Source organism: Macaca fascicularis, chromosome 2 (genome assembly GCF_037993035.2).
Source record: "Macaca fascicularis isolate 582-1 chromosome 2, T2T-MFA8v1.1".
Taxonomy (NCBI): domain Eukaryota; kingdom Metazoa; phylum Chordata; class Mammalia; order Primates; family Cercopithecidae; genus Macaca; species Macaca fascicularis.
This window is the reverse complement of record NC_088376.1, coordinates 104,955,802-104,978,117: the sequence shown is the minus strand read 5'-3', so window position 1 is coordinate 104,978,117 and position 22,316 is coordinate 104,955,802. Positions and strand designations below refer to the sequence as shown.

General features: G+C 44.1%; 1 protein-coding gene across 26 annotated transcripts in view; it reads right to left on the bottom strand.

The window, feature by feature from the left end:
* The window catches only part of TRAK1 (trafficking kinesin protein 1), a 213,430-nt gene that overhangs the window by 84,889 nt on the left and 106,225 nt on the right, over positions 1–22,316 (bottom strand). For 25 of the 26 annotated variants that reach the window (XR_012431026.1, XR_012431024.1, XR_012431023.1 and 22 more), the window contains exon 2: positions 19,089–19,283. Coding sequence is in view for 15 of the 26 variants with exons in the window: in XM_065540424.2 (XP_065396496.1) it covers positions 19,089–19,283 (195 nt within the window). In the remaining 11 variants the exon portion in view is untranslated. Of the gene's footprint in view, positions 1–19,088; positions 19,284–22,316 lie in introns of those variants that run through there. The other variant, XM_074031795.1, reaches the window with a different exon arrangement.

Sequence of the window (22,316 nt, the reverse complement as noted above, 5' to 3'; positions counted from 1 at the left end):
TTGAGGCGGAGTCTCGCTCTGTCGCCCAGGCTGGAGTGCAGTGGCGTGATCTTGGCTCACTGCAAGCTCCGCCTCCCGGGTTCCCGCCATTCTCCTGCCTCAGCCTCCCGAGTAGCTGGGACTACAGGCGCCGCCACCACGCCCGGCTAATTTTTTTGTATTTTTTTTTTTTTTTTTTTTTTTTGGAGACGGAGTCTCGCTCTGTCGCCCAGGCTGGAGTGCAGTGGCCGGATCTCAGCTCACTGCAAGCTCCGCCTCCCGGGTCTACGCCATTCTCCTGCCTCAGCCTCCCGAGTAGCTGGGACTACAGGCGCCCGCCACCTCGCCCGGCTAGTTTTTTGTATTTTTTAGTAGAGACGGGGTTTCACTGTGTTAGCCAGGATGGTCTCGATCTCCTGACCTCGTGATCCGCCCGTCTCGGCCTCCCAAAGTGCTGGGATTACAGGCTTGAGCCACCGCGCCCGGCCCATTTTTTTGTATTTTTAGTGGAGACGGGGTTTCATTGTGTTAGCCAGGATGGTCTCTATCTCCTGACCTCGTGATCCGCCCGTCTCGGCCTCCCAAAGTGCTGGGATTACAGGCTTGAGCCACCGCGCCCGGCCCCAATTCACTTTTTAAGCAAATGGGAAAGAAACAAAACAATGCATAAATAAGCACAAAAGAAACAGCATCATTTAGGGGTGATTTTTGTGAGCTTCAAGCAATTTCAAAGTGAACTACACCAAAACTCTTTCATATGCTCAGAAAGACAAAGTAATCTGTCCACAGTTCTGCAAAGAGTTTCACAATTAAAATCCAAGTCTATCTGACATCAAATCCACTTTCCTTCACGCCAGGAGTCCCAACACTCCTGAGGGTTACGGCTCTCCCTCGGCCCAGGTTTACTGCGGCTGAAAAGCAGACTCCTCCCAACCATGACCCTACTCTCCTCCATCACTGCCACCAGAAAGTCAGGAATAAGAACAGGTCCCAGGAGCAGTCTCAGGTAAGCCTCACAGCCACCTGGTCAGCCATTCCTTAGTCACATCTTCAGCTGCCCCATTTAGAAAGTGCTGACTGTATACCTGGCATTTAGTACTTTATATCTCACTTACTCCTCAGACCCCTCGACCTAATGGCTCCCTCATTGTGGATACAAGGAAAGGGGTCTTAAGTGGTTTAAGTCACTTGCCCAGGATTGCACAGAGAATACCAACAGCATCTGGATATAAACCAGAAATGATCCCCGTCCTAAGCCTTTTCCACTTCTCAATAAGTGAATGAAAAAGCATCCAAGGATTATTTGCTAATGGAATTTGAAAGAAAAAAAAAAGAAGAGGTACAATTAAAGAAGATAAAGACTCAAGTTAGCACCTCAGAGAGAAAACAAATTGAGAAGTTTTTTTCTTTTTTTTTTTTTAAAAAAAGAACAAAATAAATGACCAGGAAAGTAAGAGTTAAACTGAAAATATCTATGTAACTTCGTGATATTAAAAACAAACAAACAAAACAACTCTTTCCAGCTCTGTCACATAAGTGGCTAAACAAAGATACCCCTCCAATCCATCAGCAGCAAGTCAACATTCTGATGCCCAGATTTAGGTTAGACCTTAACGGGGCTCCTTGTAGAGCTGCTGATCCCATGTCTTGGGGCAGGGAAAATCAAGAGGGACCTGCAACACCAGCTTTCAAGAAAGCAAAGACCATGTCAAAAGGTCTGGGGTAGAAGTGATAAGGTATACAAAAGCCATCTTAAAAGGACAACCATGCACTGTGTTGTGACAATTTGAATATCCAAAAGAGAACACAGTCAATAACAGTTAAAAGAGACAAGGTGAGCCTGTAAAGGCCATGAATCTTCAATATCAAAATGAAAAGGGTAACCAAGTGACAGGGCAACTGATATATAAAGGAAGGGAGAATATATTAGGAAGTTATTTTTAATCCATTTTAGGAAGCAGCAGAGGTGGGTATGTATGACTGCTCTGTTTCTGCCACTAATGCCTTTTATAAAACAGTGTACAAATACGTCTCTAAGTAGGATGGCTCTGAATAAGCCTACCCTACATGGAAGGAGGAAGCAAGTATCAAGAACAGAAAGGCCTGACGCTGTGGGCACAGACTACACTCAGGTAGGAACAGGATCACCCTCAGGGCTGATCAGCCAGAGGGCTCCAGAGGAGAACTGACTGCCCACACTGGGGCCCCAAATTCCTGGAAGATAAAAGCTCAATAAAAGCTGCTAATGATAACAGTAAGACACTAAGAAACCTTGTACGTGTGTTCAAACATGTTCCAGATGAGTGTGTCATTTGGATGGGACACTGGGTCACAACCACAAGTGGCCAAATATAAAGAATTTGTCATTTCAGGAAAAGACATCAGGTCGAAGGTGGCCCCTCCAAAGATAATGTCCACCTGGAAGCTGTGGAGGTGTAAAAATGGTCTTTGCGGGTGTAATTCATTTTCTTCTTTTTTTGTTTTATTTTGTTTTTTAAGACAGAGTCTCGCTCTGTCACCCAGGCTGGCGTACAGTGGCGCAGTCATGGCTCACTGCAACCTCCACCTCCCAGGTTCAAGTGATTCCCCTGCCTTAGTCTCCTGAGTAGCTGGGAGGCATGCGCCACCATGCCTGGCTAACTTTTTGTATTTTTGGTAGAGACAGGGTTTTGCCATGTTAGCCAGGCTGGTCTCAAACTCCTGACCTCAAGTGATCCGCCTGCCTCGGTCTCCCTAAGTACTGGGATCACAGGCGTGAGCCACCGTGCCTGGCCCTGCTGGTGTCATTCAGTTAAAAGTCTTGAGATGACACCATCCTTGATTGAGGTGGGCCCTCAATCCAATGGCAAGTGTCCTCAGAAGAGAAGAGGAGAAAAGGCCCACAGAGGAGAGGGCAGCGTGAAGACAGAGCAGAACCTGGAGGGATGCGGCCACAAGCCTAGGAACATTGAGGATGGCCGGCAGCCACCAGAAACTGCAAGAGGGGCAGGGAACGGATTCTCCCTCAGAGTGTCCAGAAGGAACCAGCAGTATCAACACCTTGACTTTGGACCTCTGGCCTCCAGAACTGTGAGAGAATAAATTTCTATTGTCTTAAGCCACCAAGTTTGTGGTAATTTGTTATGGCAGCCCTAGGAATCTAACAGAGCTGCTGAGATCGTATTTTCTTTAATATCTATAAAGATTACTAGATCACTGGAAAAATATAAAACAGATTCAGAAATCACAAAGAAATTAATTAAACCCACAGTACCAATGCTTATGTTAAGTGTGAGTATCAGGAGTTTTGCTGTCATTGCTAGAAGACCTACATGTTCTTTTGTGAGCATTTAAGAGAATCTAATAGATTTGGTCTGTGATGTTAAGGCAGATCTAATTAAATATATTTCTAATCAAATTTAAATGTTTAAAAGAATTTAATAAAATTTCTAAGTCTGTACTTACTAGTTGTGTGAGTATATGAATATTTCAATTTATGCAAGACACTAAAAAGATGAATGAACACTAACAATTGAGCGATAAAGTATATATAAATGATGCAGTTATGAGTTTGCCCGAGTGTCTCAGACCTCACAGATCTTGCTGCACCCCACCTTCCCCCAGGCCTCACAGGTGATCAGCACAGGCATGCCCAGGCCCTGATGTGGCCGTCTGAACAAAATAACTTCCCAATTCCTATGCGTCCCCAGTGCTCCTCCTTCCTGCTAGCACACAGAGCCCTCAGAGGTCCCAATTCCCCTCTGGAACCTGCCCTCAGACTCCAAAGCTTTCCTCCCTGTTGGTCAGGGCACCTGTATGCCAGGCCAGCCAAGAAGCCTATAGCAGAAGAGAGGAAGACCCGGAAGAGGCCTTCTAACCTTCCGTCCTTGAGGGGGCCATGGGGCTCACATGAAAGACAGCCTTACAAGCAGGCCTTCCTTCCACTTGCTTCAGAAAATTAACTGAGCAGGTGCTTCTTTCTGCAGAGTTATCCTTCTGATCTTTATTTTATTTATTTGTTTACTTATTTATTTGTTTACTTACTTATTTATTTATAGATGGAGTCTCACTCAGTCGCCCAGGCTGGAGTGCAGTGATGCGATCTTGGCTCACTGCAACCTCCACCTCCGGGGTTCAACCAATTCTCCTGCCTCAGCCTCCCGAGGAGCCACCAAGCCCAGCTAATTTTTGTATTTTCAGTAGAGACGGGGTTTCACCATTGAGCCAGGATGGTCTCAATCTCCTGACCTCATGATCCGCCTGCCTCAGCCTCCCAAAATACTGGGATTACAGGCGTGAGCCACCACATCCAGCCTGATCTTTATTTTTTAAAATGTTGCCACTGCCAGTCACTGAGCACCCACGGCAGAAGGCAGGCTGCTAATGAACAGCTTGCTGTCAACTACCCCCTCCGAAAACATCTCCTCCTCATTTCAGGCACAGGCACCAACCCACCTCCAGGGGAAGGTGGGGGAACAAAGCTTGGCTTTTACAGAACATATCTAAAAGCAGGGAGATGGCGTTTGGCAGAGCACTGAGGAGCCAACATGCATCCTGGCCTCGATGTAGTTCTCATTAAAATCAACCCTACCTCTGAGAAGGAGAGAGAGAAGAAAAAGAGCTTGGGTGTGTGGTGGCATCAGTACACAGCCTGCATGGTTCTGAGTCTGCCTCCTGCCAGCCTGGGAGGCTGTATGGGAAATCTCACTCCTATGTCCAGCAGGTCAGGTAGCAGGCGCCACAGGCCTCAAAACACAAGTAAACCAGAAGCTCAAACGGCCCCATATTCCATTCATGCCAAAATTCAGCTGAACCACAGTAGCCTGGGCCCATCACGGGGGGTGGAGTGTGAGCTGAGCTGTCATGTCAATTTCCCACCTGAGTCCGTTCCAGTTTTGTCTTAGATATGCTGAAATAACACGAAAAAGAAAAATTGTCAATCTGTACAGAATTGCTTGCCAGGCATTTTTCTTCTTAAAAAGAAAAAAATAAATACTCAACCTTGGAATCTGGTTTGATGAGAAAAAATGAAACCTGGCAGGTGGCAGGTGACAAAGTAATCCCAGGGACCATGAGGGTAGGTCTGCTGACCAGTATGAGTACCTGGCCACGGTGCTCACCAGACACTGTGAAAGGCTCCTGGTGCTGTCAAGCACCCTGGTACAAGGCTGCCTTTGATTACCTCCCCAAGACAGGCGCCTTCAATTCCACTCAGCATCTGGCGCCCAGGCCCACACCTGGGTGGAGACATCGTGACTACATTTGACTAATAGAGAGGAAGTGATTGTGCTCCAGGGTGTCTCTGCTTCTGCCTTTGATCTTGCAGCCGTCTGTGTCAGCCAACAGTGGTGGAAAATGGGCCCAAGGAAGAGTCCGCATATGTGAGCAGTAAGAGAAGAGAGAAGGCACAATTCTCAGGGCTCACCTAGGTCCTTGCCTGTAAACAAAATGGCCCCAGAGCTTGGGGATGGCAGAAAGGACATACCCAGAGTACTTGGGCATTTACACAACAGAAATTCTTGGTAACTACTTATAAATATATTATAATGTATATATCTTGCATTAGCTTTGTTAGCAGATGATAATGAAAAGTTCCTGGCAATTAGATCCCCTTTCCAACTCAGTACAACCTCTACTCCACCCCGATAATTTATCCTTCCTCCCTTCATTCAACCCTGCCTCACCACACACGTCTAGGTGACAACAGACTCCTTGATGTTCCAAAAGATACCCCTCCTCCAAACACACACACACACGCGCGCGCGCACACACACACACACACACACACACACACACCCTATGCTTTCTTTTAGGTCATCACCTCATAAAATAATAAAATTATTGACCGCACTCCCCTTCAGAAGGTCAGCACTGTGTGCTATTTATTCATTTAATTTGTATAGGCGTACTTGCATTTTGTGGTGTCTGTACTTTTTTTTTTTTTAAATAGAGACGGAGCCTCACCGTGTTCCCCAGGTTGGTCTTGAACTCCTGGATTCAGGCAATCCTCCAGCCTCACCCCTCCGGAGTGCTGGGATTATAGGTGTGAGCCACCACATCTGGCCAGTGTCTCTATTTTTGTTTCACTTAGGATTTTAATTAAAATGAAGGCAATCTTTAGAAGGTGGCAACAAATAAAACGATCTTGTTATTCTATATATGGGTTTTAAATCTTGTTTTTATGAAAAAAGATAAGGAAGGAGAAAGCTTATTTTTTAAATTTAAAAACATGGCTTTGCATTTTCACTTATTTAAGAAGCATTCATTAGGCACCTATTCAACAAAAGGCCTGGGAAGAGGATATTGGCCCATTCAAGCAGACATGGACTCTGCTCCATTAATTTACTCTCTGAAGATGAAAATTACTTTCGACAATTTGTAATCTTCTGGAATTTAAGCCTCGTACATATCTAAATCTTAACAAGAAAAATCCTGGGTAATTTAAAACATGCTTAGAGAGTTCAGTGTGTATGTCTACAGTGCTCTGTCTGAGAATACTTGTAAGAGGTTCCCTAGATTATCACCTGAACGCAATTTAATAGCACTTGCATTTGAAAAAGAAAACAACACTACAATTTCTATAAAACAAAAAGGTCCCTATTCTCTTAATTCCTATTTTGCAATACAGAAAAACTCAAATTAAGAAATGACCATAATACCTGCACGTTATGCACATGTACCCTAGAACTTAAAGTATAATAAAAAAAAGTTAAAAAATAAATTAATTAATAAATAATAAATTGACAAAAAAAAAAAAAAGAAGAAGAAGAAACGGCCATAAAACAAAAAACAATTTTAAAAAACTTCATCATGGGATACCATTAACTAGAGAGTGAAAATCTCTCAAAGAAACATTCAGAGAACCATAAAATATTTAATGCTAATTAATTTCCAGATAAGAAACCGAGTCTCAATGCAGTGATAAGTGATTTGCCCAAGGTCACACATTTAGTCGGTGGATGATGGAGAAATGGCCCTCTCACGCAGCACTGGTGGGTCTCCAACCACTTTCTCTCCTCTCAGAGTCACTTGGAAGAAGAAAACCTTCACTATAAAACAACGTTACCCAACCCAAACAGAGATATCAACTACTCCACAGTGATCAGGTGCATCTCTCAATTCTAGCTAAACTCCACAAATAACATACACTCCTGCTCTCCCCCACAAAACTGCCCTTGGTACAAAGTTTGAGAAGTTGATCTCTTGATAACTTTGAGTTTAAGGGAAAAAACCCCATCTTTCTTGAAATTATATGCCATATTCACAAAAACTTTAGTCACTGCCTTCCTGACAATTACCTGTTGGTTATTTTCCAAACATTCACTAATGAATAACAACCTGCACAAACTAAAGAAGAGGTAAGACATCCCTCCTCGGGTATCGAATAAAAAAATCTTTAGGATGTGTTTAGGCTTCTTAAAGACCAAATTCAGTGTTTTCAGGCAAATTGCTTGTACTATCTGGCTTGATATCTGGAAGTAAAAGGGTATTCACCCATGTGTTGTTTGGGGAAGAAGTAGAAATGGCTTGGATTCCCAATAATAGATGAATGGTCAAATATAAATGACAGAATATTAAGCAATGCTGAAAATTGTGTTTTTCAAGAAATTTAATGCCAGGGGAAATAATCAACATATACTATTTATTTAAAATGCATTATGTCCCTAAATATATGTGTTGCAGAAAAAAAAAAAAATCTAGAAAAATCTCACAAAAAGTGAGTGGTGGTTGCTATGTTAGTCATCTTTTTGTTTTTATTTTCAAAATCACCTAAAATCAGCATACTTTTGTGATAGAAAGAAATATTATTTTGTCCGGGCATGGTAGCTCATACCTATAATCCCAGCACTTTGGGAGGCTGAGGCAGGTGGATCACCTGAGGTCAGGAGTTTGAGATCAGCCTGGCCAACAGGGTGAAACCATGTCTTTACTGAAAATAGAAAAATTAGCCTGGTGTGGTGTCATGTGTCTGTAATCCCAGCTACTCAGGAGGCTGAGGCAGAAAAAACCCAGGAGGCAGAGGTTGCAGTGAGCCAAGATCATGCCACTGCACTCCAGTCTGGGCAACAGAGCCAGACTTCATCTCAAAAAAAAAAAAAAAGGAAAGAAATATTATCTTATTTATTTATTTATTTATTTTTCTTTTTTACTGAAACAGAGTCTCACTCAGTTGCCCAGGCTGGAATGTAGTGGCACGATCATAGCTCACTACAGCCTCGAACTCCTGGGCTTAAGTGACCCACCCACCTTAGCCTCCTGAGTAGCTAGGACTACAGGTATGCACCACCTGAGTAGTTTTTAAACATTTTTTTATAGAGATGGGGGTTTCCCTATGTTGCCCAGCTTGGTCTCAAATGCCTTGTCTCAAGCAATCCTCCTGCCTCGGCCTCCCAAAGCACTGGGATTGTAAGTGTGAGCCATAAAAATATTATTTTTAAAATCTAACTTCTTCTAAAGATCATTTGTGCTCATTACAAGGCCAGGCACCAAGAGCTGAAGAACAGGGTAGGTGCCACAATTCTCTACAACAGTGACACACATGCTTACTTCCTCTCTCTGAAAATCAGAAATGGACCCTATCTCCCAATGCCATGTCATCACCAACAAAGTCACAGAATCTTCCTTAAACCCACAAAAAAGGAAACCAAAGTACAGAGAGGCTCCATGATTTCTTTACGATGACAGAGAAACAGGTTTCAGAACCAGGATTGAGGTACAAATTTAGCATCTATGGATTTAGGAGAGCAGGGGAAGGCACCTCTGAGAATGGACAGGGTCATTGGTGAGGGCCTGGCGCATGTCCATGCCGGGCTTCTATGGAAGTCAGGCAGGTGGTAAGAAGAGCTAGTGTGAGGATGACAAGCACACGTTCAGTTTCTATGAGATTCCGGCAACATATCCAGGCAGTAGAGAGGAACATAGCCATCACCTGCAGAGAGGCAACAGCCAAAGCAAAGAAGATGTAGGCAAGAGGAGACCCCAAGCCAGAGCACTGAGAGATGTCCACATCTAAGCACACCAAAAACAAAAGGGGACTTAGCCAAAAACAAAGACAAAAAGCCAGCGATGACTAGTCAGAGGAGGAGGAGAGCTAGAATGTTCCCACACAGTCCAATTCCACATAAATACAGGCTGAAAGTAAAACTCTCAGTGGGAAATACTCTGGATGAGGCTTTTCATGTTTTTTTTTGTTTTTGTTTTGTTTTTCTTTTTTTGTAGAAATGGGGTCTCGTTTGGCGGCCAAGGATGGTCTCAAATGCCTGTGTTCAAGCAATCCTCCCATCTCAGTCACCCAAAGTGTTGGGATTACGGGTGTGAGCCACTGTGCCAAGACTTTTCATGTTCAAGCATCACTGTGGTATTCCCTCCATCAAAAGAGCTCAAAAGATGACATCTCATAAGGAGGCTCCTCGTCTTGGCTAGAGATCAACAAGGAGTACCTGGAAATACAGAGACAGCAGCAGCACATTCCTCCTTCAGCTGGGCTCCACCCTCTGTACAGAAGGGGGAACAAAACTAACATGATCTCTGCCCTCAAGGCACTCCCTATACAGCAGGGGACAGTAGGTGAAATGAGCATAACATGGCAGGTAGGTGAGGTAAGGGCAGGTTCTGAAGTTACAAACACTGCCTGGCATGAAACACAAGAAGTGGAGAGGTTTTCCTAACTAATCCCTGCTTCTCCACTAATTCCTCTGACAAGCCTGCACTTGCCATGGCCCCCAAAGACCAGCCGGGCATGGTGGCTCCTGTCTGCAGTTCCATAGCTTTGGGAGGGAAAGCAGGAAGACTGCCTGAGGCCAGGAGTTCGAGGCTGCAGTAAGCTATAATTACGCCACTACACTCCAGCCTGGCTGTTGGAGAAAGACTGTCTCTAAAGAAAAAAAAAAAAAAAAGACCAGGCGAGGTGGCTAACACCTGTAATCCCAGCACTTTGGGAGGCCAAGGCAGGTGGATCACTTGAGGCCAGGAGCATGAGACAGCCGAGGCAACATGGCAAAACCCTGTCTCTACAAAACATTTAAAAACCAGCTGGGTGTGGTGGCATGCACCTGTAGTCCCAGCTACTCGGGAGGCAGAGGCAGAAGGATCACTTGAGGCCAAGGGGTTGAGGCTGCAGTGAGCCATGATCACCACCACTGCACTCCAGCCTGGGCAACAGAGCAAGATTAAGGTAGGGTAAGGTAAGGTAAAAGGAAAAAGGAAAGGAAAGGTAAAAGGAAAGGTAAGGAAGGAGGCAGGGGAGGGGAGATGAGAGGAGATGAGGGGAGATGAGGGGAAAGGGAAGGGGAAGGGGAAGGGGAAGGGAGGAAGGGAGGAAGGGAGGGAGGGAGGGAGGAAGGAAGGAAGGAAGGAAGGAAGGAAGGAAGGAAGGAAGGAAGGAAGGAAGGAAGGAAGGAAAGAAGGAAGGAAGGAAAGAAGGAAGGAAGGAAGGAAGGAAGGGCAGGCCCACAGCCTGCTGATACTGCCAGCCAGCTGACCACTGTCTTATGTGCCTCGGCATCTGGGCTCTTGTGAATTGAGCCTTTTCCCAATGGAAAAATGGTCGTGTGTGTGTTCCCAACCTGTTTGTTCACGCCTGTTTTGCTGATTAATGTAATTATATCATTGTGTTTATTATTTCATGTATAGCATTAAAAGTGTTCTTTATAAAATTTTTTAAGTCCATTTACATTGCTATAAAAGAGTGTTAAATCTATGTAAACTAACTTTAATATCTTGAAAAACAATTAGGGATTAAAAGGCCAATTCAATTTAGATAAAACAATTGTAATATATTTAAAAAATCATTTAATCCAAGAGAGGATTATGTACTACAACAAATCTAGTGTCTATGTCCTGCAGTGCTCATAAAGGTAAGGCATTTAGCACCACCCTGACAAGTGGTAAGCACTCAGTAGATGTGAGTCATTATTACCATTATTGGCTATCATTACATAAGCAAATAAAGAGTGATGAAAGCTATGAAGGCAAGAAAAGGCAACAGAGATGGGGTATGCCACAGATGGGGTGCTCAAGGAAGGCTTGTCATGGACAGCACACTTCTGCTGAGAACCAAAGAACAGAAAAGAAGCTGGGCACAGCAGCATGCACCTGTAATCCCAGCCTACTCAGAAGGGTGAGGCAGGAGGAGTGCTGGAGCCCAGGAGTTCGAGGGCAGCCTAGGCAACATATCAAGACCCAGTCTCAAGGAAAAAAGAAAGAGAAATAAATAAAAACATTAAAAACAAAACAAAAAAAGAAAAGGAAGAGGGGTAGCGAGGGAGCGGTATGACCCAAGGTCATGGGAGTTTGGTGTGTTCGAGGGTCTGGAAGCACTGGTGGGGCTGCTATAGGGTAAGGACAGGGTGGAACGAGGCTGGCTGGATACAGACCCAAGAGCCAGGTCACAGAGTCTTGGAAGACTCTGCATTTTATCCAAAGGGCAATGGGAAACAAAGAAGCAGCATAATCCAGTTGGATTTCAAAAAAAGACCAGCCAGGCTGCTGGGTCCAAAGAGGACAGCAGAGAAGCAAGAGTGGAAGCTGGGAGAGCAGTTACAGCTGTCCAGGGATGAGATAGCAGTGACTTCATCCAGGGTGGCAGCAGCCAGGTCGGAGAATGGGTCTAGGATATATCTGGAGGAAGAATTAACAGGGCCAGTAGATGGCCAGGAGGATATGGAAATAGGGTAAACCATGTTGTATTTATTAAGACAAATGTGTGTGGAGGGGGGAACAATCTACTTTCTGCAGTGGATGAGTTAATAACCTCAGTATGTGGGTACATGAGGCTGGGGGAGGAAGGGAAGGTCAGGGTGGGTATACATTTGGCAGTCACCAGCATGTGGCTGGTATTACAGCCTTGGGAGAGAGGATATAGACAGACGCAGGCTGGGCACGCCAACATTCAGAGCAGTACATCACAGTCGCCTGAGAATCAATTAGAATGACTATGCCTGAGGTTGGGGCCTAGGGAGGATATATAGTCAGCCTTCTGTATCTACCATGGATCAAAAATGTTCAGGAGGAAAAAAACAATGTAAAATAACAATACAAAACTTTAGGCTGGGCATGGTGGCATGTGCCTGTAGTCCCAACTACTAGGGGGCTGAGGTGGGAGGATGGCTTGAGTCTGGAAGGTTGAGAATGCAGTGAACCAAGATAGCAAGGCACTCCATCCTGGGCGACAGGAGACTGTCTCAAAAAAAAAAAAAAATAGCATTTACAAGTAATACAAGTAATCTAGACTTAAAGTATATGGAAAGATGTGTACAGGTTAAATGCAAATACTTTGCCAATTCATATCAGGGACTTGAGCATCCATGGATTTTGGTATCTGCAGGGGACTGGTTCCAGGGTTGGTTTTTGTCTTTTTCTTTTTTTGAGGCAGAGTCTTGCTCTGTTGCCCAGGCTGGAGTGCAATGGTATGATCTTGGCTCACTGCAACCTCTGCTTCCTAGGCTCAAGCAATCCTACCACCTCAGCCTCCCGATAGCTGGGACTACAAGACGCATACCATCGCACAGAGGTTTTTTTTTTATTATAATTACTTTTTGTAGAGACGGGGTTTCGTCATGTTGCCTAGGCTGGTCTCAAACTTCCGGGCTCATATGATCTGCCTGCCTTGGCCTCCTAAAGTGATGGGATTCCAGGTGTGGGCCACCACGCCTGGCCTAGGACTGTATTTTTTTTTTAATTTTATTTATTTTTATTTGTTTATTTATTTATTTATTTTTGAGATGGAGTCCTGCTCTGTCACCTAGGCCGAAGTGCCAGTGGCACAAATCTCGGCTCACTGCAACCTCTGCCTCCCGGGTTCAAGAGATTCTCCTGCCTCAGCCTCCTGAGTAGCTAGGATTACAGGTGCACGCCACCATGCCTGGCTAATTTTTGTATTTTTAGTAGAGACGGAGTTTCATCATGTTGACCAGGCTGGTCTCAAACTCCTGATCTCAGGTGATCCATCCACCTCGGCCACCCAAAGTGCTGGGATTACAGGCATGAGCCACAGCGTCTGTCGGACTATATTTTTTTAAGTTCTAGGTGCATCAGGGTTGACAGCCACTGATTTAGAAGTTCAGAGGAAGAAGAAAAAGAAAGAACTGGTGAAAGAGGCTGGAAAGACTATCCAGAGAGACAAAAGGGAACTATGGGAGCAAGTGAGGCACTGGGAGTCAAGCCAGGAGAGTGTCCAGCAGGGAGTGACCACTGTGTCGGCCCAGCTCAAGGGTCAAACAGGATGAGGGGAGACAGGAGCCTCCAGGTACAGTGGTGGAGGTAGAGGGATTCCAATTAAACCCCATGCCAGATACTCTGGCTCCTCATGCTTTACCTTGAGTAAATTCCCACTCTCCTCGGATGAGCCCTGCATAAGTAAAACACATGAGGTTTGTTGTGCACATCCATAAAACCAACTGTATAAACGCTTGCTACGCCTGTGACCGTGTGGACACAAGTGAATGAGCAAAGGTGAAAATGGAGGTATAATAATATTACTGTAGGTTCTACTTTATGGACACAATTCTAGAGTCGTGGGGAGACCTGCACACAATTCCTGGCCCCACATACCCTGGCTATGCAAGGCTTGGCAAGTCAATGCACTCCGCACCTCAGAGGCCCCACGTGAACAACGATGGTTGGACTAGATTAAAGGTCTTGTTGTTGTTGTTTAATGTTAAATTCAATTTTTAAAAGTTAAAATGGCAAGGGGAGCTGGTTTAATATGCAGGTTCCAGACCACCCCCCCTCCCCCGACATAAGCAAGGTAAGTAACTCAGGGTAGGATGGCACTGAAGGCCTCAAGAGCTGCCTGCATTGGTCCAACCCAGTGCAAAGTCCTTGGGTTAGGTCTTGGAAAAAAATAAATAGTCTAGGAGATGTTTTTATCTCCTTAGTCAGAAAACCTGAGCTGGAATGCAAACAAGTCCTCAAAGGGTTAGAGGTGAATACCAGTCACTCAGTAAATACTGTTGGCTTATTCCTTAATATTACTTTACAGTAAAAACAAATGATGGAACAATATTATAAAACTCTTATCTGCTTCATAACCTTCTCTTCTTAGGAAAAAGGCTGCTCCAGGTAAACTCAGGGAGGGTGGTCAGCAGATCATATGCAGGTGAGATACGGATTTTTTTTTTTTTCCTCAATCAATGTTTCTTAATCAAAAAGTTACATACAGGAGTCCCTGGAAGAAGGGACCAAAAAGAGTTCCATAGCCACCCAAAGACCAATGCAGCAGCTTTCATGTCTGGTGTCTGCTGTGTGTTATGTGACTACAAAGTCTATAGCACACACTGTCATTTCCACCAGGGATTAGGGAAGTGTGACCTACACGTCACAGGATGGAGGTGAAAATCACAGGGAAGAAAGAAACCTCATCTTCAAATTAAGCTGTATCAAGCTAAGGGTCACTTGGGACAATGGCCCAAACCATGAAAAAAAATGAATTTTCAATATGTTAGACATATATTTTATAAATAAATAAGCTATTGACAGATTTTGAAACTAAGGTTTTGATGGGGTTTTTGGTTTTCTTGTATTTCACCTGATGGGTTTCATTCTTAAACAAGAAGTTTTCTTGTCCCCTTTGTAGCTAATCTGAGATACTGGGTAAGAGATGGAGTCAAACCAGACAAACTAGGTCTGACTCACCTTGCTAGGTACGTGACTTTTCCTTAACTTCCCTGAGCCTCGTCGTCCTCATCTGCAGAATGCAAGAGCATTAAATTCAGGCCACTCTGAGGATTACCCAGCACACTGCAAGTACCATATGTTGACTATGCTTTCTCCCAAATGTCCCATCGTTGTGGGTATATCTGTTTTGTGGGTCATTTTAATTTTCTGTGTTTCTCAGACTCAGGAGTTATAAACCCACCTGACTACGAGAAGCACTAAAACTTCTCTGAAAATGTCATTCTACCACCTGGCAAAGGTGGATGCCCAAAGCTTTCTCGCCTCTTCTTAGGAAGCCAAGTGAGGACCAAATTTAAAAGGTAAAGCCGCGTTTCTCCACTCAGGGGGAGGACGTGAAGGAAGGGGCTGTGTCTGCTCTGATCTGTGTAGCAATGTGTAGCTGGCCCTCTTCTGTAGGATTTCTCATCCAGGGGAGCATATCAGAATCCCAGCGCTCCTTATCCCCATGCCCACCCACAACCGAGAACCTCTGCCCTAATCAATGCAGGCTGCCTTGTCTTCTCACACGCCTCAAAACTGATTCAACACGCTGGTGAGTCACAGCATCTCCTGGGTTACACACTTGTAAACAAACACACGAAACCCAAAAAGGATACCATGCACACAGCAGGACTCTGAACCAGTGCCTTCTGGTGACCCTTCTGCCAATTTGGCAAGGCTCACAGACACCTCCTCAGAAGAAAGCTTTGAAGACATAAAATACAAAGGACTGCAAAGGAAAATGATTGCATCCAAAACTTGAAAAACTCTGGGATATGAACGACAACAAAAAAGTCTGTGATATCTGATAAGTGCTTCTTTATTAAAGAATAAAAGAAATAAAAGATCTAAATAAATAAGACATATTCCATAACACAGTATTCTACAACATTGATCCTTCTACACGTCCATTTCACCTATAATAAAAACAGCTCTACCCAACTGTAACATGAAATAAAAGATCTATTAGCACATTTAACAACAAATGTAATTTCATGGCAGTGATGAGCAAAGGCAGTAACTCAAAGTATCTGCTTCCACTGAAGCATGACATGAAAATATCTGTGATTTCTACTGGTGACAATATCACAGGTCCTGCTAACACCACTGTGCCTATGTGTGTCTATGTTCATAATTAAAGGAAATGCTGCATTTCAGTTAGAAGTTAATAAAAATAAAAGTGCGATTTTTTTTCCCCTTTATAAGTGCATGGAACCCCTAAATTCTCTCTACAGACCCTTTAGGGGTCACAGGACCTCAGTGAGAGAGCTCCGCTCTACAGGGTCCTGTATTTAAGAGTTAACACCTGATCATTCAACTGACAGACATTTAGGAAATAGCTATGTTGCTCTAACTACAGGAACCACAGAAGAAGATACAGAATTAAGTTAAGGCTTTGACGTAAGCATGCTCTAAGAACTTTCAGAATCTCTGCTCAATGTTTATTTTAGTTCTTCCAGTTTTATTATAAGTTGTGTTATCTACTGCCAAACTCACCAGGATTTCTTCTTTTTTCCTAACTGTATAATTAAAAACAAAGCAAATAAACAAAAAAGATACTCTCTCTCTGTTCAAATCTACTATTTGTTTGTTTGTTTGTTTGCTTGCTTGTTTTGAGATGGAGTTTCACTCTTGTTGCCCAGGCTAGAGTGCAATGTTGCGATCTCGGCTCACTGCAACCTCCGCCTCTCAGGTTTAAGTGATTCTCCTGCCTCAGCCTCCCAAGTAACTGGGATTACAGGCACGTGCCACCATGGTTTCTCCATGTTGGTCAGGCTGGTATCAAACTCCCAACCTCAGGTGACTCGCCCACCTGGGCCTCCCAAAGAGCTGGGATTACAGGCGTGAACTACAGCGCCCAGCCTCAAGTCTCCTGTTAAACAGATTTTAGAAACTGTGGCTCAGTGTCATGGAGTGAACACTGAGCCTTCCACACATCCATTTCACCTATAATAAAACCAGCCCTACCCAACTGCAGGCATTTTACAGGAATGAAATGAGGCAATTTGTGCCAATGTTCTCTGAAAATTGTGTAGTGTTGCCCATGGATGGTCTTCCAATTACACTGTAAATGTCAGTGATTAATCAAAGTGTGAATGGTGCCAAGTGCAGTGGCTCATACCTGATTTCCTAGCACTTTGGGAGGCTGAAGCAGGAGGATTGTTTGAGGCCTGGAGTTTGACACCAGCCTGGGCAACATAGGGGGACCCTATCTCTCCAAAAAAAAAAAAAAAAAAAAATTAAAAATTAGCTGGGCTTGGTGGTACATACATATGGTCCTAGCTACTCAGGAAGCTGAGGTGGGAAGGTTGCTTGAGGCCAGGAAGTCAAAGCTGCAGTAAGCCATATGTGTACCACTGCACCCCAGCCTGGGCAACAGAGCAAAACCCTGCCTCCAAAAAAAAAAAAAAGTTGCCGGGCACGGTGGCTCATGCCTGTAATCCCAGCACTTTGGGAGGCCAAGGCAGGTGGATCACGAGGTCAGGAGATCAAGACCATCCTGGCTCACATGGTGAAACCCCGTCTCTACTAAAAATACAAAAAAAAAAAAAATTAGCCGGGTGTGGTGGCAGGCGCCTGTAATCCCAGCTACTTGGGAGGCTGAGGCAGAAGAATGGCCTGAACCCAGGAGGCGGAGCTTGCAGTGAGCAGAGATCGCGCCACTGCCCTCCAGCCTGGGCGACAGAGCAAGACTCCATCTCAAAAAAGAAAAAAAAGAAAAAAAAACTGTATGAGTGGGACCCAGGAGCCTCCTGTGACAGAAATGGCCATGATAGGTACTGCAGGATCACAAGAGGGTCTCCTAAGGAAAGGTAAGTAACACAGAGAGGCCCAAAAAATAATTCTGTTACAAACTCTACTGTTCTCTTGTGAATTTTTTTTTTTTTTTTTTTTGCAGACATCTACAGTCTGAAAAAAGCAAATACAAAATCTACCAAGGAGGTTACTGCAGACTCGGTTTTCCACACGATACCACATATCTCCTTGGTGGTACAGACGTCATGAATCAACAAAATGACTTGCCAGAAGCCTCCTATATGCTACAAGACACACTAGAAATTCTAAAGCTTCAACTTCAATATGAGTACAAGTCTAACATGCTTCACAACTACCCTGGTGTGGATTATTCTATTATCACCCCTACTGAAATTGATTATCTGCAGTATTCACAAAGACTCTGTAGGGTTTATGGGTCAATGTAAGCAACACTTTTTTCTTATTAATATCTAATAAAGAGAACCTGAAAACATCCCTAGACACGCCCTAAAGGATAAACTTGTAGTACCAAACCAACTTGTTTATTATAAATAATCTCACAAATTCAAGAATATTGGAGAGATCAGCCTGTATTAGTGAAAATAATGATAAGAAATTTTTAGAGATGAGACATAAGCTGGTTTTGAACCAAGTTATCTGCAGGTAGAAGGACTGGTATCCTTTTTTTTAAGTGATACAGTGATAGATATATAAATTATTGGCTGCCATAAGCTTTTAAAGAGTGAAATTACTTCTAAAAGGGCACATTTTGAATAAACATCAGAATCATAAAGTATTCATTTTTTAAATTATCCTTTTTTTTACAAGTGTGCAATATCAAGTTTCACACCCTGGCCATCATGACCACACTGAAAACACTCACCTAGTTTACTGCTCACCCTACCAGGTATCCGGTCTGCAGCCCATCAGCAGACCGGTTTGCTGCTGCAGCGGTATTTGGACTCTCCAAATAACCAGCTTAGTGAGCTTTCACATGAGAGTTATCAACCTTGGTATACATGTTTTGCTATGTCACATAAATGAGCTGCCTGGATGTTCCCAATATCTTTGGTTTTAAATTTAGACAAACTCCTTCCCAGTGAGTTTCTAAGGACTTGTGGTACTTTTGCTAAGAAACAGAAATAGGAACATTTTCAAATTCTTCTGTACAGTCAAAAAAAAAAAAAAAAAGTTGGCTCCCACCTATAATCCCAGCACTTTGGGAGGCCAAGGTGGGTGGCTTAAGGTCAGGAGTGGCCAGCTTGGTCAGTGTGGACAACATGGTAAAGCCCCATCTCTACTAAAAATACAAAAATTGGCCGGGCATGGTGGTGTGTGCCTGTAGCCCCAGCTACTCGGGAGGCTGAGGCAGGAGAATCATTTGAACCCAGGAGGCAGAGGTTGCAGAGAGCCGAGATAGCACCATTGCACTCCAGCCTGGGCAAGAGAGCCAGACTCCATCACAAAAAATAAACAAATAAAAAGTTGGTTCAAATGAAAATCTTAACTTGATCCTCACTCCTCTAAAATTTCTATTCAGAACATTTAAAATTGGGACATTTTATGTGGTTAACCCCTACAGTCGCATTTCTTTGACCACCTTTCCAAAGGTGGCAAGCCACAGCACAGGGTAGCCAGTACAAGATCTTATTTGGGGCCATGGCCAAGAAGAACTGGTCATGATACTGCCATCACAACACACATGGGCAACTACTTACGGAAGTATTTTAGGGTCTCTTCAATTTGCTCGGTTGTGAGGTCAATGTTGGCATCTGGAGAAATGAGAGGTGTATGGAGCCAGTCGTCGTGGTCATAACCGTAGATGGTGTCGGCTCTTAACTTATAATGGGGCAGCTGCTCCTCCAGCAGGCTAATGATCTCGACTTCCGGAAGATCGGTGCTGTTGCACACATCTAAAGACAAGACAACCAAGAAATGAGAGCCCAGAAATGGTTATGGCCTTGCTGCTAGTTAACTAAACTTGTAGCCTGCAGCAGCCATCTTTGGTTATTTATCTACAGCACAAAGAAGCCAGACAAGCCTATGTCAGGAGTCTTTTTCCAATTTAAATTATATTCTCAAAACTTTGAATTAATTGTGCATGCTTACGGCCAAGACCTACCCAAATGTTTCCTGCTGTTTGGTGTCCACTATTTAGGAAGAAAAGCCAAAGGTTTTGAGCTTTTATCATCTGAGTTAAGTCTTTCCACTATTTAGGAAGAAAAGCCAAAGTTTTTGAGCTTTTATCATCTGAGTTAAGTCTTTCCTCCAACCCTTTCTCTGGCCATTCTCCTTCAAGTGTTCTACATGTCTGCCGAACTGGTATTAATTTCACCAATATGCCTAACTTCTTCTTGCCACTCTTTTACCATTCAAACTATCCTCCCATCTAGAATTTTGCCTTCATTTAATTTATTCATTCATCTGTTCATTCATCCACACTTCCTTCCTTCCATCCATGCATCCATTTGTATCCTGAGTACCAGGGGCATAGGAGACACAGTGGTGAACATAAGAGTCATGGTCCTGCCTTGAAACACTTATATCCTTATGGGGCATCCAGCGATTATACCGATAGGCGCCCATCCTTTAAGGAATACCTTGAATACCACCTGACATACTAGTGTTTTGAGCACACCAAGCAGAATTAGTCTCTCTTACCCTTTCTACACTGACATGCCATTTTGTCAGAACTTCAGTTACTAGACTTATTAAGTGTCTTGTGGGTATTTCAGTATCTGACTCATCTAGTTAGGAGAGGGCAAACTTCCATACACAGCTACCCTTGATCCACCACCTGTACGCCATAGCTCTTGGCCCAGGCTGTGCTCAGGGGGTGCATACTAATGCCTGTGATGGAGAACCAATTCACACAAAGCACATTAATGCAGGCCTTTAAACTGCAAACATGACAACATGGCAAACATAACCAGGACATGTACCTTACTTCTCTATCCCAGCGCTTACTCATCGAAGGAGAACACAGACACTGAATTAAATAAGTGCTAATGGGTGAGTGATCATTATCTATCAACTAATTCTGGCATCATCCACTGTATCAGCCCATTGTGCATAAGGCATTTGACACCTATGATGGGAAACGGCCCATGGGAGCAGCAGTGGTCCCGTCAACCCATAAACAAACCAAGTGCTTGTGGTGCACACAACTAGACAGGACAGGAGACTTAACTTGGTATTTTGTTCTAGGAATGAGTCTTCAACAAAGAAAAATTATTCAAAAAATAAGAATATTACTGAGGTTGTTTCTTATTTTTTTTTAAGACAGTGTCTCACTCTGTTGCCCAGGCTGGAATGCAGTGGCACAATCTTGGCTCACTGCAGCCTTGACCTCCTAGCCTCAAGCATTCCTCCCACTTTGGCCTCCCGAGTAGCCAGGACCATTGATGTGCACCACCAAGCCCAGCTAATTTTATTTTTTGTAGAGACAAGGTCTCCCTATGTTGTCCAGGTGGGTCTTGAACTCCTGGGCTCACGCAATCCTCCTGCCTTGGCCCCCCAAAGTGCTGGGATTACAGGCATGAGAAATCTTGCTGGGCCTGAGGTCAATTCTTATCAAAGTCACAGTACCATGTTGTTGCTTTGAAATAGAAAACAAAAATGAGAACCTGGATCAAGTGGAGGACCAAACTCACTCTTCGGTCTCCATCCCTCTCCAAGATGTTAGAAGGGGCAGAGAAGAGGGGGAAAAAAATTACTTGTGACAAATAAAACCACACAACAGCATGGGAAAATAAAGACGAGATGCTGAGGACGAACCAAAAGTATGAGGTATTCCTAAATATGGTAAGATCAAATTAAAGGAGAAAGGCCCAGTCTTACACATGAGCATTCATTCACACATACATACATGTCTACACACGCACAGGAAATGACTGGTGCAGTCGGTGGGAGTAGATCCTGGGGTGCTCCACACAGGAGGCTACTGTCAGAAGGAGCAGGAAGGGCCAGGGGCAGGGATTCACTGCAGAACCAAAGCAGGAACAGCAGAGAGGACCAGTCCCTTCCCTGTTCCCCCTGCTTGAGCCAAGGCCAGGAAGGCAGCAAGGCAGTAACTGTGGGGGCTGTACACACTCAGGTAGAACATGGAACACCTCTGCCTGGAAGAAGAGCAATGCCAGAGACTTTGTGTCAAATAAGAAGGCCATTCAACAGGTGAAAAAATTATGGATTTGTGAGAAAAGAGCGTAATGACTCATGACCCTTTGGGCAGGAGCCCACTGAAAACACCTGTCAGCACCCACCTACCTCCTGCAGCTTCCTACCATTCCATACTAACCGCTCTCCCTCAATTCAATATGCAAAGCTTCACCATAGAGCATTTCCACTTAGGAAGTTGGCATGGTTTTCCAAAATGCCAAGAAAAGGGTTAAAAATGAGAAAGTGAGAACATTTAGAATTTTACTTGGTGCTTTAGGAAAGCAGTTCAGTCCTGGAGGGGGGACTACATCTCACTGCTGGGACTTCTCTGCCTCATGAGGGAAATGTCACAGCAAGTACACTTGGTATTTCAGCCAGCCAAAAACAAGACCAGACCTGCTCCGTCACTTTGCAAAGCTCTGCTGGGAACAGAAGTTACGTCCTCCCCCGGGTAGAGCAATAGCCCAACCTCAAGGCGGAAGATTTCTCATATTTCTTCCCATCTCCCACTAGCAATAAACCACCATTCAAAGGCTCAAGATGGGCCCGTAATAGGCAAATATTTCCTCTTCTCACTATCAAGTAAAGAGTGAGTTCCCATGAAGTTCATCTCTGGGAAAGACCTCACAGTCATAAAACGCCACCATGTGTGTTGGGAGCAAGCCTCCAAAATCTGGCCATAAACTGGCCCCAAAACTGGCCGTAAACAAAATCTCTGCAGCATTGTGACAGGTTCATAATGGCCCTAACGCCCAAGCTTAAAGGCTGTGGGTTTACGGGAATGAGGG